General features: G+C 33.3%; 1 protein-coding gene and 1 long non-coding RNA gene across 4 annotated transcripts; one reads left to right on the top strand and one right to left on the bottom strand.

Moving 5' to 3' along the window:
- Nucleotides 1-3,638: 3,638 nt before the first annotated feature.
- Nucleotides 3,639-8,844, top strand: LOC114300108 (uncharacterized). 2 transcript variants are annotated; one of them, XR_014350956.1, is made up of 4 exons: nt 3,639-3,800; nt 6,613-6,838; nt 6,940-7,936; nt 8,027-8,844. It is a non-coding gene; the product is annotated as an uncharacterized LOC114300108 (long non-coding RNA). The 2 variants fall into 2 exon arrangements; XR_014350954.1 differs by lacking the exon at nt 3,639-3,800 and having other exon boundaries at nt 3,891-6,838.
- Nucleotides 8,845-11,997: 3,153 nt separating this feature from the next.
- Nucleotides 11,998-18,122, bottom strand: LOC114300113 (Golgi apparatus membrane protein-like protein ECHIDNA). Of its 2 annotated transcripts, none has more exons than XM_082906273.1 (6): nt 17,973-18,122; nt 16,269-16,325; nt 15,980-16,183; nt 15,757-15,816; nt 14,162-14,288; nt 11,998-12,467 (listed from the first exon to the last, which is right to left on the bottom strand). In XM_082906273.1, the coding sequence occupies exons 1-6, from the start codon at nt 17,985-17,987 to the stop codon at nt 12,379-12,381; spliced, it is 552 nt and encodes a 183-aa protein (XP_082762399.1). In that variant the 5' UTR covers nt 17,988-18,122; the 3' UTR covers nt 11,998-12,378. The 2 variants fall into 2 exon arrangements, with proteins under 2 accessions (XP_082762399.1, XP_082762393.1); XM_082906267.1 differs by having other exon boundaries at nt 15,980-16,195; nt 17,973-18,080.
- Nucleotides 18,123-18,884: the final 762 nt, after the last annotated feature.

Raw genomic sequence — 18,884 nt, 5'->3', positions numbered from 1 at the left:
TTAGAAACAGACATAAATCAAAATTTGAGTCGTATTTATGGGTTGTGTATCTTGCTTGTAATTGGGATCGTGTTAGTTATAAAAATGTAATAGTTTTGTAATCTTTGCGACCCATGGGAGCTAGTGGCAGTTTGTATGGTTATGTGGTTATGTAAGCTATATCTTTGTATGGTTAATTGGACTTGTTAATTTTGTATGGTTATATGGTTATGTAATGACACTTGGTTATGTTGTTCATTTTGTCCAGAAGAGCTGTGTAATCTGTGTAATCAGTTTGTATGGTTATGTTGTTCACTTTGTATGGTTATGGTTATGTTCAACCTGTCCCAGCATCTGTCCATTATAGGGTGTAATGAAAACAGGGAATAAGTGTATTCTGTCCATTACAGGGTGTAATCAAAACAAGAAATAAAATCAAACCTATCCATTACAAGGTGTAATCAAACACAAGAAATAAGTTTAACCTGTCCATTACAAGGTGTAATCAAAACAAGAAATAAGTGTAATCTGTCCATTACAGGGTGTAATCAAAACAGGAAATAAAATCAAACCTGTCCATTACAGGGTGTAATCAAAACAGGAAATAAGTTTAACCTGTCCATTACAAGGTGTAATCAAAACAAGAAATAAGTGTAATCTGTCCATTACAGGGTGTAATCAAAACAGGAAATAAAATCAAACCTGTCCATTACAAGGTGTAATCAAAACAGGAAATAAGTTTAACCAGTCCATTACAGGGTGTAATCAAAACAGCAAATAAGTGTAATCTGACCATTACATTAAAAATACATAAAAAAGATGTCCATCAAAAATATCCAAATCCCACCAAACATTAAAAATACATAAAAAAAATGTCCATAAAAAATATACAAATCCCACAAAACATTACAAATACATAAAAAAAAATTGTCCATCAAAAATATCCAAATCCCACCGAACATAAAAAAAATACACCCAAGGCCCTCCTTTTCGCCATAGGTATTGTAAAAATCATATGCAGCTTGTTCAGAGTCAAATGACATGCCCAATTTCGGCTTCCAACCACAATTAGCCAACTCATTAACAACATTATTTTCTTCGATTACTTGCAATTCGATTTATAGGTTCAATGAATCAATTTATATTACTTCGATCTATGACTTGGATTTTTTTGGACAGGTATGCCAGTTTTTTGGATTGGTATGCCAGTGTTTAGATTTTTTTTTTTTTTTTTAATGATCATAAGTTCAAATCAAAGTTAAAAAATTACAAGTTTCTGCATCCTTTCAAATGAATGGACAACTTGAATCTAAAGGAAGACAATAAAATGTTTTGAGCATAATGCACTAGGGAATTGACTGCTTACATGTACTGCCCAACTTTTTTTTTTTTTTTTTCAGTAGTTACAATACCTACCTATCATTCATCATATAGGCATTAATAAATTTGATGTGCTAGGTATACTTACAGTTCATCTACTCATGTCACTTGTACTAGTTTTCAAGCTAAAGATGGGGAAAAATAAAAGATAATAACAAAAGAATAAGGCTCAGCAATTATACTTTTTTATCTTATTCAGCATTGACTTAATTTCTTTATACAAGCAGATCAGCAGTTTGAGGCATTAGGCAGCTATCAGCAGATTTAGGTAGGTGATACACAATTTTTTTATAAAAGAATTAGCAAGACCATATTTTTGAAACCATTTTCAAAGAAGATTCAGACTCCATGCAGCTTCCATTAGTAAACAGAGGTATGCAAACACAAATTACAGCATAGATCACAAACACAAAGACTGAAATAGATAAAAAATATATCTAAATCCTTAACAAACTCATCTAAATTATAAATAAAAATTATATCTAAATTATATCTAAAAATTAGTAATTTCTGAATTAACAAAATCCTTAATTATATATAAAAATCCTTAATTATATCTCAATCCTTAATTAGTAATTTCTGAATTAACAAAATAGTAAATTATATATAAATCCTTAATTATATATAAAAATTAATATAGAGAAATGTATAGAGAAAAATTAATATATACAAATTAATTATAGCACTGGTATATTTGTAATGTCTGCAAATACATAGAGACTGAAATAGAGAAATAGACTGAAATATTTCTAATGTCTGCAAATACATGTATACATTGATTATCCAAACAAAATGTAAATATAGAGACTGAAATATACATATATACATAACACAGAGACTGAAACATACATATATACATAACACAGAGACTGAAATATACCTTGTCACAGCCGAACTCGCGTCCCTCCGCCATCGTCGCACCACAGTCAGACTCGCGTCCCTCCGCCAACCTCTCTTTATTACCGTCGCCTCCGTGCACCATCGTTCTCCGTCTTCGCAGATGGTGCCGAGCCCCTCTCCGTTCTCCAGCGCCTCTCTTCTCTCTCTCTCTCTCCAGCTGCGTGGTTAGGGCAAAACAGAGGAGAGAGGGACGAAGATGAAGTCAAAATGAGGGTTCAAAGTTCAGGCGGGAAATTCGAATTTTGGGAACAAAAAATTATAAAAAAAAAAAACCAACTAAATAAAACAACGTCGTTTTTACATTACAAAACAAGTTGTTTTGTAGTGCTGCTGGGAGTTCTGCAGGAAAGAGCGGCCGAAGATCTGAACTCCATTCCACACGCCTGATGTATAAAAATGACCTATTGACAACTCCATGAAGAAACAATGAAGACCCTACATTTTGACAACTCCATTGAAAACCCTCTATTGCATTGTTGAACGTGAGTATCTCCCATCTATTTTGAAAATCTTTTGTGCTATCTATATGCAATCCATTTTGTTTGCACTCCATTGAAGACCCTCATTTTTTTCTTAGAATATTTATGATTTTGTGCATTCGGCACTAGTTTACTGAATAAAAAGCAGTAATTCAGTTGTTAACTTTCAAAATATTCACATATTTTTGGAACTTAGTTTCCGAATTTTATTGTTTATTTCGAAAGTTGAGTTTCAAATTTTGTATAATTGTTCAGTTTTGTAACACCGATAGGCAAGAAAACAGTTTCCTCTGGAGAATTACAAAGCTCTTGTGTTAACTGTGAACAGATCTTGAATTTACCTCCAACGAGAAAGTAGATAAAACTGCAATCGCCTTTAACAGGAACAACCATTGCAATCACTCTTCTTCAAAGTTGTCCCAATTCAATCTGTTAGTGCATTTTAGTTGAAACAACACTGTATTTGCATACGAGTTCCATGAACGATTACACAAACTTTCTTCGAAGTTCAAAAAAATTGAGAGACAGAGATAAATCTGAAGATTACATTGAGTTGTGCTTTCGAAAATGTTCATATAGCTGTTGTATTCAATTTTTTTTTCTACGGTTTAGGTTTTTTTTTTCACTCAAAAGATATGTACTGGGATTTTTTTATTTTTTTTTTTTAATTTTAGAAGATGTATATAGAGAAAATTTGAATATAATATTAAGGGTATATTTTGATATTCATTATAGTCAAATTACTTTAGAATATAATTGTAATTATTTTAATGTTTCATTAACTATGTGTATTAAGGTAAGTAGGTGTGTGAAAATAAAATTTTTTCGTTACATATTAGTTTGTTTTGGGTATAAGAAAAGGATTGAGATTAGGATAGGCTTAATGTTGTTTATTTTTAGAGTTGAGGGAGGAACTGATACTTCTTTACCCATTGTTGCCCTAGCCCTAACTCATCCAAACAGCAGCAGCAAAAGGGAGAGGCAAAGAGAAGCTCTTCTTCAGATTTTCAATCTCAGTACAGCAAACTCTCTCTCAGATTCAGCTGAGCATCTGCTACGTCGGTGATTTTTTATTTTTTGTTAATCCCGCTATCAGATTCTCTACCCCAAATTATACCCTGTTTTTTTTGTGGTTTATGATTTGTAAATGGGTTTCTTTTTTTTTTTCATTATTTTTGGATTTGTCATCTGTGATTTGATTCATTTTTTTGGGGTTTGTGAATGGGTTTGATGTGTGGGATTCTCTACCCCAAATTATACCCTATTTTTTTGTGGTTTATGATTTATAACTGGGTTTATTTTTTTTCATTATTTTTGGGTTTATCATCTATGATTTGATTCATTTTTTTTGGGTTTCTAAATGGGTTTTGATGTGTGAGATTCTCTACCCCAAATTATACCCTATTTTTTTTTGTGGTTTATAATTTATAAATGGGTTTCTATTTTTTTTTCCCATTATTTTTCATGCATTCTTCTTTATCCAGTTTGTTGTGATGATATATCTAAATGGCTGAGTTCATAGCAAAGAAAAAATATGAGTAGCTAGCTTATAATTGTTTAAAATTTTTTATAAACAAACTAGTTGCATGTGGGATATTGATGGAAAATGCATTTCGAGATTGTGTTGCAAAATGTCTGACGTACATGTATAACAATTTGTAAATTTTAATTCGTTTAAGCCTCTGAATTTTATGGCCCTGAATAAAAGCATGAACTTTCTACTCTATTAATTAAATGATAAACTGAACTCTAAATTACCTTACCTGCATCCTTTAGTAATCTTCAGTGTTTGTCAATAACATATATTGATGTTCCATAAGTGGTTACATGAATATTAAACTTATTTAAATGATTATGTTTTTTTAATTTCCTCCACTAAATACTGATTATGGTTACATAAATTTTGATCCTATATAAATGATGCTGTTGCTTAAATTCCTTCACTGAATACTGATTAAAAGAGTTTAGCGCAAAATTCATTTTACTTTCCTATAGTTTGGCCTAGGAATGCTTCACCTCCTTCACATTTCAAAGATTGTCATTTCATTTCATTCATTTTACTTTCGTATAGTTTGCCCTCTGTTGTTTTCTTATAAATCTGTCTCCTTTGTTTTCATTCTCCATCAATGTATGACTAATCCTCCGTAATTGTGACCAAAAAGATGATGTAATGGGACTGTCATCAATGTATTACTTGAGCATTGGCCTTCAAAGTAAGATTTTCAGACAAATCACACTTCAGTCTTGCTTTCAGCCTCCCATCAGTTAATATTCTACCAAAAAGCATCAGCTGTGGACAACGTCAAATGTTCCCTTAGTTAGATTGATTATCATAAAAATCAATTAATTGCATGGTGATGGAACTAATTACATACCTTTGGGTCTATAAAGTTAGCACCAAATTCATAGTGAGCGATGGGAATCTTAATGGTTTTAGAAGAATGAGAAGGAATTTCAGTAGATCCCATGAACACACTGATGAGAGTTGGACAAGGCACAGAAAACAAAATCAACAAGCATTGAGTAGAAAATAAAAACTACATGGGAAATTTCAAAAAAAAGAAAAAGAAAAGAGAATGCATGAAAAAAATATGAAAATGCAGATCCACCTGTGACTGAGTGAAAATCTCTGATAAAGTCCTTTGGTAAAATCAAAGCGCATTCCCTCAAACAATTCTGGCTTTACGGACACTGCAAAACCATTTTTTAAGATAATCAGCATCCATGTAATGAAGGAAAAACCACCCCAATAGCTCCAGTGACATGCAATCCTTGTACAAGTTAATTTCACCATAGAACTCTAATATTCAGGAGTATCAAACACCTATTCTGCAGTATTTCAAACCACATTGCAATGACCAAAAGATGCTGTAATGACATCCAAATTATCTTTTTTCTTTAACATGGTCAAATTATCTTATTTTGCATTATTGTTACAAATTACTTGACTAGAAATAATTATTCAGTATTTTCTTCATGTGGATATCTACTATTGCATGGTTTTCTGTGTATGTTTGAATATACCCACTATTTGCTATTGTGAAGTGTCTTTTTGTTATTTAAATTTAATCACAAAATGATTGATATGAACGGATGTTAAATTTATCTAACTCAATTAAACTGTACTTCAAACTCACTCTACTATGGCTTTTTGGTAGTTACAATCTGTTTGATCATATTAAACATTTTCTATTATCTATTATTTGTTCTACTTTTTGTGCTAACTTTAGCCGCTTATTGTTTATTCATTTTTTGTAGATGGATAATAATTATGCTACTAAGAAAAGGAGAAAGGACCTTATAGAGGAATTTGTAGTCCTTCAGCATGTTGTTTCATCCATTAATTATGCATGTGCTATGTATATAGTGATTTTACATGCTGCATTCAAGAAGAAAGAAGTTAGGTTGCAACTACCTAGATCACCTCACCTCTATGGAAAACAAATTGACCATTTGAATAGATTGGTCAATGATAGTGACATAAATTGTCATGACCAACTTCGGATGAATAGGCGTACTTTCATGCTTTTATGTGGGTTGGTGCGAAGTGTTTGATTGTCTGATTCAAAATATGTTGTCTTAGAGGAGCAAGTAGCTATGTTTTTGAATGTGCTTGCACATCAGCTAAGAACCGCAAAATTAAATTTAATTTCATGCAAAGTGGTCAAACAGTTAGTAAGCACTTCAATAATGCTCTCAAGGCTGTGTTGTCCCTCTATGGTCTCCTCCTTAAGAAGCCTGAACCAATAACTTCTAATTGTACAAATGATAAGTGGAGTTGTTTTAAAATACAATATATTTACAACTTGGCTTAATTAGCGAATTATATTTTTGTATTGCCTATATTAATTTTATAATATTGTTTTATTTTTAGAATTGTCTTGGTGCTTTAAATGGAACCTATGTTAAGGTTCTTGCCCCTGCAATAGACAAACCAAGGTATAGAACAAGAAAGGGAGAAATTGCCACAAATGTATTGGGTGTGTGCTCACAAGACATGCAATTCATATATGTCTTGCCTGGATAGAAATGATCTGCTTCTGGCTCTAGGGTACTTAGAGATGCTGTCGGTAGACCCAATGGGTTAAAAGTGCCTACTGGTATGATAATTATATATGTTGTTATATATATAAGTACACTATATCTATATTAAACAATTATTTTTGTACATACATAGTGAAACCATCTTACATAATTACAGGCCACTACTATCTCGTAGATGCGGGTTTCACAAATGGGGAGGGTTTTCTTGCACCATATAGAGGACAGCGTTACCATCTTTCGACATGGAGAGAGGGGGGTGCCCTAACATCTCCACAAGAGTTTTTTAACACGAGGCACTCTTCTGCTCGTAATGTCACTGAGAGGTGTTTTGGCCTACTTAAAATGAGGTGGGCAATATTGAGGACCTATTCTTACTTTCTAATCATGACTCAATTTCGTATTATCATTGCATAGTGCCTTCTCCACAATCTCATACAACGTGAAATGCCTATGGATCTCGCTGATTGAGAGGAAATGAATCCTCCTCCTCCAGCTACTGAATTAGGAGATGAAATGATTGACGTTGTTGAAGCATCTGATCAATGGAGTGAATGGAGAACAGCCTTGGCAACCCAAATGTTTAATGAATGGCAAGCAAGTAGAGGCCAATAAATTTGTGTTGTATGACGATTTTTATTTAATAGTGAGAGTTTATAATGACATGTAATTCAAACATTTTGTTTAGTTTTTGTGTGGTATTTGTAACAAATATTGTGTAAGTTGACTTGTTATTTATGATTGACATGTGTGTTTTGATTTAAACTCATGATATACATATATATATAGATATAGATATGGATGACACATGTACCACTAGTTCTCATAAAAAGGGGAAACCTCGAAGGTTTTGGAATAACTGTGAGGAAGTCTTCCTCATTACAACCATGAAGGATGTAACCGCAAGTAATCCCAGGTGGAAGCTTGATAATAATCAATTTAGGGCAGGCTTCTACAATGAATGTGAAAAGAAGATCTTAAGTGCATTTCCTGGAACTGATCTTCGAGCCACTCCTCACATCGACTCAAAGATTAAGTTGTGGAAGAAACAATATAACACTTTTCAAGATATGTTAAAGATAAGTGGTTTTGGTTGGGATGATGAACAAAAGATGGTGCTAGTTGATAGTGACGACGTATGGCTAAACTATGTCAGGGTATATCTCATTTTTGTTATTGTTGTTTGCATTATTCTTTACTTATAAATCAATCTGTTATTTTTAGTAATTGGATAATCACTTGTGTAGAGGGTGCCGAATGCAAAAGGGATGCGAAATAGGCCATTCCCGTTCTATGAAAATTGACTTATTCCATTTGGGAAGGATAGGGTGACTGGTGAACTAGCTAGGGATCCTGCTGATGTAGTTGCAGCTATGGAAAAGGAAGATGTGAATGCAACTACAGAAGAAGGAGAACAGTCTCTTGTTGAACAGTTTAGTATGAACATGGGTGATATGGACTACTCAATGTCTACTAATAATATTTCCAACCGTGCTGACTCTACTAAAACTAGAAAAAAAGGGCTCGACCTGCTGAGGGGATTCCCACTGAACTATCTGAGATGGCCAAAAATCTTGGATCATTCATTGAGAATACTAATACTACGATGGTGGAGATTGCTCATAGGATAGGATATTCACATGACCTATCCCAACAAAGGAGGTTGGTTAATGAAGAACTTCTGAAGTTGACAATGAGTACTACCCATAGGTTGATGGCAACATCTATGATAATGAAAGATGAAGACAAAGTTGACTTGTTCTTCAGTTTAGATGAGAATGACAAGATGTAGTGGGTTTCTTTGTTATTGGAAGGTCATATTTGAATATGGTATCTATTTTATGATGGTCTTTTTGTTTGCCACATGACTTCGGTAATATATTATGTGATATATAAATATTATAGCTTAGGTATTATCGTGGATGCACATGGTGCATAATTTTGCATGGAAATCATGGATATGTAGACTTGCCCTTTCATGGTGGATTTCCATAGTATGTTTTCATGGTTGAACTTTTCTTTCATGTATGAATATATGGTTAAGCCATTTGGGCTGTTTTTTCCATTGGTGTTGTTCAGAATTTTGTTGGGTATGGTCTTGTTTAGCTCATTGTCACTCACAGATTGCCTACTTTGCCTTTGTGGGTGGTCAGTTCTCTGTCTCTCTCTCTCTCTCTCTCTCTCTGTCTTGGCAGATACATACAAATGGTGATTGTGGCATAGATGCTTGAGATATATATATATATATATATATTTTGACTTTTAGTTGGGTTCTGTTTCTTATGTCCTGTTTGCTTGAACTTTCAATTGTTATTGATGAAATGCAAATTAACTTGATGACTACAAATGTGAACTTGGGTCCCTTTGCTTTTAATTTTCCTTGGCATTTTGGGATTCATTTGCTGGTACTGTGTTTGGGTTGTTGCGATTTTGATGAATTAGATGCATGAAAGGAAATTGTGATTCATACTTAGATTGGGGATTTTTAGTTTCAAGTTGGGTATTTTGGTTTGGTGACATGATTTCTGATTTGAGAAACAAACAAGTTAAAAAAATGACGGGGTTAGGATTAGATTTTTGTCACCATAGTTAGTCTCTTGATACAGTTTGCACTGATAGACCCATAGTTTCTGATCGATTGACCGAATGAGAATCACAGGTCCATAGTTTCTTCAAATTGGCTGTTAGTTTTCTCTTCCATCCAATATATTGAAACTTGAAAGTGGTCTGGTTCTTCAATTGTTCTCTTTTCTTTCTTTTGGCAGCAGGGTTGTCTTCTGCAGGCTCTGATCGTCTATGATCCGTTTGGTTGATGAAGACTTAACAAATTAAATTATTAATCTCATCTTCTAAAGTAATTTGGTTTTCAAAAATTAAAAGAACAATAATAAACTCAAATTTGCCTGATTGATGTACTGGACTTTAGTTGCATAGAGATTGTGCATGGATCAGATATCACTAGTTTCAAATTGCAATTCCTTCAAATTATTTTTATTATTTATTTATTTTCCTGAGCAACCAAGAAAGGCAGTAGAAACTCTGTGGTAAGTATCCAGCACTTCCTATTTTTTGTATTTATTGATTTAGCATGGAGCACTTATAAGATTTCCCTCATCTTTTCCTTTCATTTTCCAAATTCTTACCCAAATTGATGATCCAAACACTGCCTTAGTGTCATTTTGTGTTCTGCCAATCTGAGGATTGTTTTTATATTATAGATCTTTGTCATTAATTTTGTCTAGCTTGGTAAAGTGAAAAGTGTAATTCATATTACAGTTCTAGATTGATGGAATGCAGAAAGATATAGAAAGGTGAAATGAATCTAAATGTGGCAAGGTATGGAGACGTGAAGGCTTCAATAGGCTTATTAAGATTTTCTAAACTCATCCATTAACTGAAGCTACGGAGGTCACCATGGTGCACTCAAGGTTCACTGTGCAATGGTTAGTTTATCAATTTTTTTATTTCATGATGTCAAAGTCATCACATTCAAGATCTTAAAATTAGTCTAAAGATATCAGATGAATACTATTTTGGTTTTGATGCATTGGACTTGCAAAAACAAATTTGGCAAGATATACATTCTGCACAAGCAGTGACATTGAATAATATGGCTCATGTAATATTAAACACAAATAATTGAATAAAATTTTATTGATAGTTGGATTCTTTAATATTTACAAAAAATAAAATAAAATAAGAGAGAATAACATTGAATAAAAATTTATTGGTAGTTGGATTCAATAATATTAAAAAAAAAGAAAAGAAAAGAATAACATTGAAATTTTTTTTTTTGATAGTTAGATTCTTTAATATTTATAAAAAAAAATAAAAAAAAGTAGAAGAATAACATTGATGAGTAAAAATTTATTTATTCTTTAGTTTGTATAAGTCCAAATTTGATAATAATGCAAAGGGTATTTGTAAAATTTCACATGGTTAATCCCATTCTTATCTCTCAAAATAAGCATGAACTATTACTAGTCCATTGGTTATTAAACAAACACAATTTTTCTTAATCCCCTCACTAGCAGTCCCCTCATTAACAATCCCTTCCATCCTACATCTGAAAACAAACGGGACAATATTACACTTTTTGGTAAGCTAGACTGACTGATTGATTCAAAACAATGGGACCCAATTAAGAGGGATCACCACAGGGTGGAGGTATCATGCATGACACATCTGTTTTCTACATAGAAATGTAGGGTTCGACATTTGGAATGTGTGTTTTATATTTCTGTCGTTAGATTCTGTCTCCTATTATGGAGTGTGAGTGAGGTTTATTATTATCTTAGTGATAGGTTCCTTCCTGTGAGTTAGGCTAAACCTGACCATCAACTGACTATTTCGAGATGAGAGCTTACAAATGTTATGATGTCCTCCCGGAAAGGCTTTTTTCATTAAAAAAAAAAAATTAAGATAGATCATACGGATAGGCCAAATTCTTAGGGGGGGGGGAAAAAAAAAAAATTGTAAACCTGTATGAAACTGTATGAATCGTATCAAATCAGATGATTTGGCTTGATTTTTCTAATGCATAAATCTTAAATCTTAATGTAAATAAATTGTTCAGTCCCTCATTTTATAATTTTGTTCCAGTTTTGATATGAAACCAATTATTTACATATATTATATATATAATTTAATATGTATCATAGGGAAAAAAAATATTTTATGATAAAAAAACTGCTCATTTCGATTATTTCACAAAACCAAAGAGAGGAGAAATACTCAAGACACCCTCATCTCATTCAATTGTCACCTACCATAATTAAGTAGGAACAAGAAGAGATAAATGATAGTATTATTTTATGACTCCAAGAAGAAAAAAAAAAGTTTTCCTTTGTAGTATATAATTTTTATTTTATTTGATATTTGAATAAATTGTGTGTAATATTTTATAAACATGTTTTGAAAGAAAAATCAAATTCTTAGAAATCATGATTCCAAACTATTTCATTTCACTGGTTTGATTTGATAGATTTGATTTGGTAGGAAATTTTTATTTGGTTTCAAAGTGTAAGAGTGATTCTTTACTTTCTCTATTTTTATTATTATTTTTTTGACAAAGGAAGCAATTACAAAGTAGAAGTGATGCAATGCAACCAATGACTATGGGTGAAGGCAAAACTTCCACCATCAACCATTCTAATCACAACTTGGTTGGGGCCTTCATGAGCTCAGCTGTATCTTTGCAAGTGGAAGAAATGAAAAATGTTAAGATACATTTGGAGGTTACTCTATTCCCATTGCAATGTTGAATAATGGAAATAATACACCATAAACACAAAAGTCCTCAATAAAAAACAAAAAATTAAACCAATAGAAAACCAAACATAACATCCAAAAAACAAAAAAATATGACGGCATCGCATGGTTTTTCCGTATTTTGAATATACAAAACCATAAAAAATCCAACAACTCATGCAGAGTACCAACACCACCCTTTTATACCCTCTACAAAACTTTTAAAATGAACTAAATTTGATGTTTATACCATAGGGTGATCAGGTACATGTCGCAACCAGTATTATAGTTTTCTTCGGTGCATTCTTCAATTTTACTATTGTACTTGGCATCTTTCAATAGGAACAATTCAGACTACACTGAATGCTGACTGTATTGTAGATGAGACTCGAGATGCAATGGTTCGGGAGGCAAATGCTTGAATCTGTTTCTTAGCATCTGAGGAGAAACGCCAATTTTTTTGATTGAGAAAACCAATTTCAAAATAAAAAGATACAAATATATGCATACATACCAACAAAATGATAATGCATACAACAAAATGCAAAATTCTCTGAGATTTGGTAAGACTGAGAAAGATCAATATATCACCAGGCTTTATTAGCATTAGGGAAATCACCTTGGACCTTCTTACAGACATGAAATTATTCCATAGCATTTCCATAGCATTTGAAATTCAAATTAAAACTTAAAATTCATGTATTGAACTTGTTTCTTTGTTTATACCCTAATTAAGTTCAGTTCAGATCTATGTTCTTAATTTGGAAACTAAATTGCTGCAGTTTGCCTTTTTTCTACAATTGGGATATCCTGAAGGTAGGTGTTTGAACCATATAATCTAAGAAGCACGAATACAAACATGAGACAATGATTTCCACAAAAATCAGGGCAGGGACATGGGAGGAACACGTGAAATTATATAGTCTATATATTTTTATAGTAGTTCAACATGAAAAACACACTCAAATCTATAATTTAAACATCATTAACATACAAATACTATTTTGTCAATCATAAACCATTACAACACAAATGTCAAAAGCATATAATTCAATAATGAATAGATTATTCATCAAAAGCAAATAATACAAGTCAAACGTGTCCTATGGGATGTCCGGAAGCAACATACGTGGGTCTGTGATGTGTCCTCAATGTGTCCAACAAGGAAAAAAAAAAAATAGACACACCATTTGAAATGTCCGACATGTGTTCTGATGTGTTCAATGCATGTCGCTGATTAATCTATTTTTCTTTAATAAATAACCAAGTGCAATGCCAAGTTCAGTTTCCTTTGCCATGTCTGACTTGTATCAGACATGCTACATGGTTGTCTATTTTTTTTTTTTCTTTTCTTTTATTTATTTTTTTCTCCTTGAACACGTTCGGGACACAATCACGGACACATGTGTCATGCCTTTGGACACACCCTAGAAAAACTTGACTAGTATTTTATTTTTATTTTTATTATTATTATTATTAATCTATTCATGATTAAATTAAATGCTTTTGATAGTTGTAATGTAATCATTATGATTGACAAAATAGTAAGTTTGGGAATGGGTAGGAGTAGACAAGACAGAATTAGAAATGAGTGTATTCGGGAATGGGCAGGAGTAGCACCGATAAAAGATAAGTTGAGAGAGAGAGAATCAATTGAGATGGTTTAGTCATATTTAATGGAGACCAACGAGGTACTAGTGAAGAGATGCAAAGCAGTGATGGTGGATGGAAGTGTTAGGGGACTGGATAGGCTTATATTAACGTTGGTTAGTGTTGTAAATAGAGATATGGATCTACTTAATTTGACTAACGAAATGGCCTTTGATAGAGCCGCGTGGAGAAGAAAGATTCAGGTAGCCGATCACATTTGATGAGATTTAAGGTTTGGTTTGGTTTGGTTTATCCCCTTCTGTGTCCATGCCTTGGTTTTTTTACAATGGTCATGTCCCATGTCCATGTCCATTTCCATATCTATATTTGTATTTGTGCTTCTTAGCTAGTCATAAAGATAAACCTCCACAAAAAGATGAAAAAATTGTATTGCAATAGCATAGAGTATTAAACATGACAATTAGGCATATAATATCGTAAGGCAACTGAATTTATAAAGTCAAAACAAAGATTCTGCACACCTTTGCGACATTTAGTAAAGCCAACAATATTTGCAATGCTGAGGGTCAAGCAAACTCCTACAACCAAGCAATAATCAGCTTGAAACCTTATGAGAGAGAATATTCCAAGAAAAATCCATGCAACTGCCTACAAAATGAAAGCACAGCCTTAAATATATTTGAAACCAAACAATGAAAATGTAATTTTTTATAATTTGATATGACAGGATACAGTAACAAAAGCCAGAAACAAAATTCCAAGTCCATAAACCATTATATGTTTCCATTAATGAATGAATCCATAAATTCTAGTGCAAAATCCCATGTGGTGTGGCCTGGTTTCACTTTACCCCGTCTTTTAAAAGTAGACATTTCCCATGTGGTTTTCGACTAAAATTAGGGGCGCAGCTTGGGCGAGCTCAACCCGAGCAACCCGAATCCTGTCCGAATTTTTTTAGGGCTTGGACAAGATATTTTTGAATTTGGTACGGGGTTGGGCAAAAATTCAAAAGTCCGAATTAAATTTGGACGGGTTTGGGCAAAGACGTCAAACAACCCGAGCAACCCGAAACCCGAATTATACATATATAGATATATAAAAATATTAAATATACATATAAATTATTAGCCATTACATGATATTAAAATAATTTAAATTATTAAATCATATTGAATATATATGATTATATATACGAATAAAATAAAATCTTTTTATTTATTTATTTTTACTCATAAATTGTAAGGACTATTATAGCGGCATTTCTCTTACATTATATAAATTATTTGTTTTTGTGGTATTAATGATTTTCTATATAAAAAAAAATGTAAATAGAGTCAAATTTTAATAATTTAATAATGTAACTGGAAAAAAAAAAAAAAATTGACATTCATTTACAATTCGCGCAATTCGGGCAACTTGGACAATTCGGGTTCAACTCGGGTCGGACTTGGGCAGGTAATCTCGGGTTACAATTTGGACTTGGGCGGGCTTGAACAGGTTTCAGTACAACTTGGATTAGGCTTGGATAACCTCCCAACCCGACCGAACCCGCCCAAGTTGCACCCCTTAACTTCATTAACGGTAGTTGAAAATGACCTTAATACCCCTCAACTATCTTCTGTTTCTCTCTTTTCTGTTTACACATTATTTTTTAAGTCAATCTCATATTAACCAACAAAATTACATATTCATCTAAATACCTTTAATTTTATAATATAGTTTATAAGTTTTTAACACAATTTCTAATTTATTTACATATTTAATTATACATTATACATATATGAAAAATATTTAAATACAATATATACATATGGCTGACATTCCAATTGATCACTTACGTTTATGGAAACCCTCAAGGTCCAATAGTCCCAAGACTTGTGGCAATGGAAGCCTCATTAATGCCATGCATTACATAATCCACAAAACTTGCAGACGTGCATTACATTAGCACTTTAGTCTAAAGCCATATGGAGGGTATGCCACTATCTTTAAGAAAACCGGAAGGTAAAGTGTTACCAGGCCATACCATATGCGAATTAAATGGATTTTTCCCTAAATTATAATTACAAACAGGGTCACAACTGGGTTATGATACAATTTAACAATATTTACTTACTGTAAGGTAAAGGGTCCACCAGAATAACCATGAATCCTTCTTGTTCATCCGAACCAATGACTAGTAGAAACAATGATAAACATATGTCAAGACACAGTTAATGATCAATGCAAGAGTTAAGGCTCAAGATATCTACAAAAGAAATTTATCAGAGATGAGGTAATGGTATTATAAAGAAGAAGAATAATTTAATACTAAGAATAAATTAAACACAATCACCAACCTCTTGGTCAAGGCATTCAAATTTCCACACACTCTCACCCTCGTCCGTTATTTCATTCCACCACCTCAAACCAACCAAGATACGCCCGCTCACATTCTTGACTACCCAGAAATCAAGAGCAGCAAGAAGAACAGTGACCACAAAAATGATGACAAAGCTATCAACAAAGAGAGCTGAAAGTATGTAAAATGCCAAAGCTGCTGCCTGCCAAATCAACTGATTGTGATATTACAAAGGAAAATGGAATTACAATGTACACTAGTAAAAGACATAATTAAATAACCCATACCTTGAAGAGCACATGAAAGAAACATATTTGCGGGTTGGCATAGTTTTCCCCTGCATGCTGAGCACAGAAGTAAGGCAAAAATAAGCAATTAAAAAAATATCATAAAGTTCATACCCATTGCACAAAGCTCGCTCTAACAGAAGGGTCTAGGAGAGGTAATAAGAAAGCAACCATCTCCCCACTTAAATTATAAAATAAGAAAATCCATTCACAATAGATAGTTGTTATAGTCCATCAAAACAACCCTCTTTAATGTAATGAAAAATCCAGTCCTTTGGACAGTGTAATTATTTTCTCAATACGCGTAAACAAAAAAAGCACCATTTTCCTTTAACTTGTCCCCCCCCCCAAAAAAAAACATTTCCCTGTTTCCATCTCCTACACCACCATGCAAATCTAAAACCTAATTTATTGGCATGACAAGCTGATAGCCCATGCAAATGGAAAAGTAAATCTAAATATTCTTGGCTGAACTGCAACAAAGCAAGAGATGATCCACAAGTTCTTAATAAAAAAAATTTTGGTCAAAAAAGAAAAGTTTGGTCAGGTTCCACCAATTCTTAATTACACTAACAAATAAAACATTTATTCAAAATCATCCAAATCATCTAGACATTTATCCACAACTCACTCAGCCCACATGGTACTCTCAGTAGCCAAACATCAAAATCAAGCCACCATCTAAACAGTGTAATCCACATTAGAAAAGAACCACGCTTTTATATGAAAAAGACCAGAATCAAACCTATAAAATGATAATATAAAGAAGTGATGCAGAAATAAAACTCTCCAAAAGCCAAACATCATTAATTTGCCCAAGAATGTTATCAAAACAAATTGCATGACCATCTCTCACTTTGCCATTAGATTACCCGCAATATGAGGTTCCAGTACATATCCCACCCTCCTGACCACACAACACACTGACCACTCAGTTGTTATTATTAATTGCAATGGATTATATCTAGAAACTGATTGATGAACTTTTCACCCTCCACTCTCCTATAAAAGAATGTTGCAGAAAATGCCGATAGACTACCACCTAAAGTCACGGTCTACAAGTATAACAAGAATTTGAATAAAGAACATAAAGAAACACTCGCCGATAATGATACAACTTACAAGTTCACAAATCAAATCTAGTGGAGCTATTCATAGTGGAAAACCAGCACCATTTGTTTTCTTTTTTTCACAACAACTTAGAAAAGTGCCATCGCGGAGGTTGAAAAAGCTAGGTACTTCCTAAAATTCATATCCACTGCTATTTCTGTTTTTTAACATTGCGATCTCAAATTTCTCATGCAATATAACATAATTGTAATCCCAAATTTTCGACATTGCACACAGTTAAAAAAAAAATTAAAAAAAAAAACTAAAAATCAATTACTATCCCACTCCTTTCTGAATCACAAACATTTCAAGACTGCATTCCCATTAAAGACATGTCTTACAGGACAATGATAATGCAATTCAGATCTGTAATATACAACGTTGAATTCATCACAAACGGAGATCGAAATACATAAGAAATGGCATACATAACCAGATTTGCCATCAATTATCACCGATCGATACATATCCAATGAATTTGCAGAAAATGAATTCACGCGAATTCGTGCATTGATATAAATAACACGATAGTGTACACAGAGAGAGAGAGAGATAGAGAGAGAGAGAGAGAGTAGTGGAGGTGATTGAAGTTACCGGGTTCAGATCCATGAGAAAGGAAGAAGAATTTACAGAAACCAAACGCAGCTCTCTTTGCTATGTTATGCGCCTCTCACAGGCTAATTTGGCACCAAATATAACAGGGACCTGTTTCAATGTCGTTGGGTACCCAAAATCATCGTATTTACTAAAGAGCCCATAATGTTGTACTAATTATTGAGGCTCCGTTTATTTGGACGAAAAATATTTTCTAATAGAATTTTTTTTTTGAAAAATATTTTTCTATGTTTAGTGGTGATGAAATGAAGGTAGAGATGAAAGTAGCAGCAGGGTGGTGGGGTGACAACAATGGTGATTGTGAAGATGATGGTAACGATAGCTGTAGTTGTAACGCCCCACTACTTGCTGGCCGAAATAACTTGTGGGTCGACCAACAATACCCAAAAGCTTAAGTCCAAGTTATTTAGTAGCAAGGTAGTGGTGCTATATATGCCCAAGATCACCCATGCAAACTTCCGATGTGGGACAGGGTGTTACAAACTCCCCCACTTATAAATCCTCGCGTCCTCGCGAGGGTCTATAATCAATCAGAATACCACGACAAGCTCGTGGCCAGCCCAGAATAAGTGGCCCACATGGTTGTGTGCATGGGTCGGCTCTGATACCATTTGTAACGCCCCACTACTTGCTGGCCCAAATAACTTGTGGGTCGACCAACAATACCCAAAAGCTTAAGTCCAAGTTATTTAGTAGCAAAGTAGTGGGGCGTTACATGCCCAAGATCACCCATGCAAACTTCCGATGTGGGACAGGGTGTTACAAAAAAAAAAAATAAAAAAAAATAAAAAAAAATTATATTTATTGGTTATCGATTTATTTATTTATTATTGTATACTTGATCCAGCTAGCAGTGATGGTTGGTTATTTACTGGGCTATCTAGCTTACCC

Source organism: Camellia sinensis, chromosome 2 (genome assembly GCF_055761805.1).
Source record: "Camellia sinensis isolate YWXY chromosome 2, ASM5576180v1, whole genome shotgun sequence".
Lineage (NCBI taxonomy): Eukaryota > Viridiplantae > Streptophyta > Magnoliopsida > Ericales > Theaceae > Camellia > Camellia sinensis.
This window is presented reverse-complemented; position numbering and strand designations above follow the sequence as displayed.

What these genes read in the sequence shown, in the direction of transcription:
- LOC114300113 (XM_082906267.1), bottom strand. An exon ending in TTGAATGCCTTGACCAAGAG is followed by an intron (nt 15,817 to 15,979) that starts GTTGGTGATTGT and finishes TGTTTCTACTAG; the next exon opens with TCATTGGTTCGGATGAACAA. An exon ending in CTTTACTAAATGTCGCAAAG is followed by an intron (nt 12,468 to 14,161) that starts GTGTGCAGAATC and finishes GTTTCTCCTCAG; the next exon opens with ATGCTAAGAAACAGATTCAA.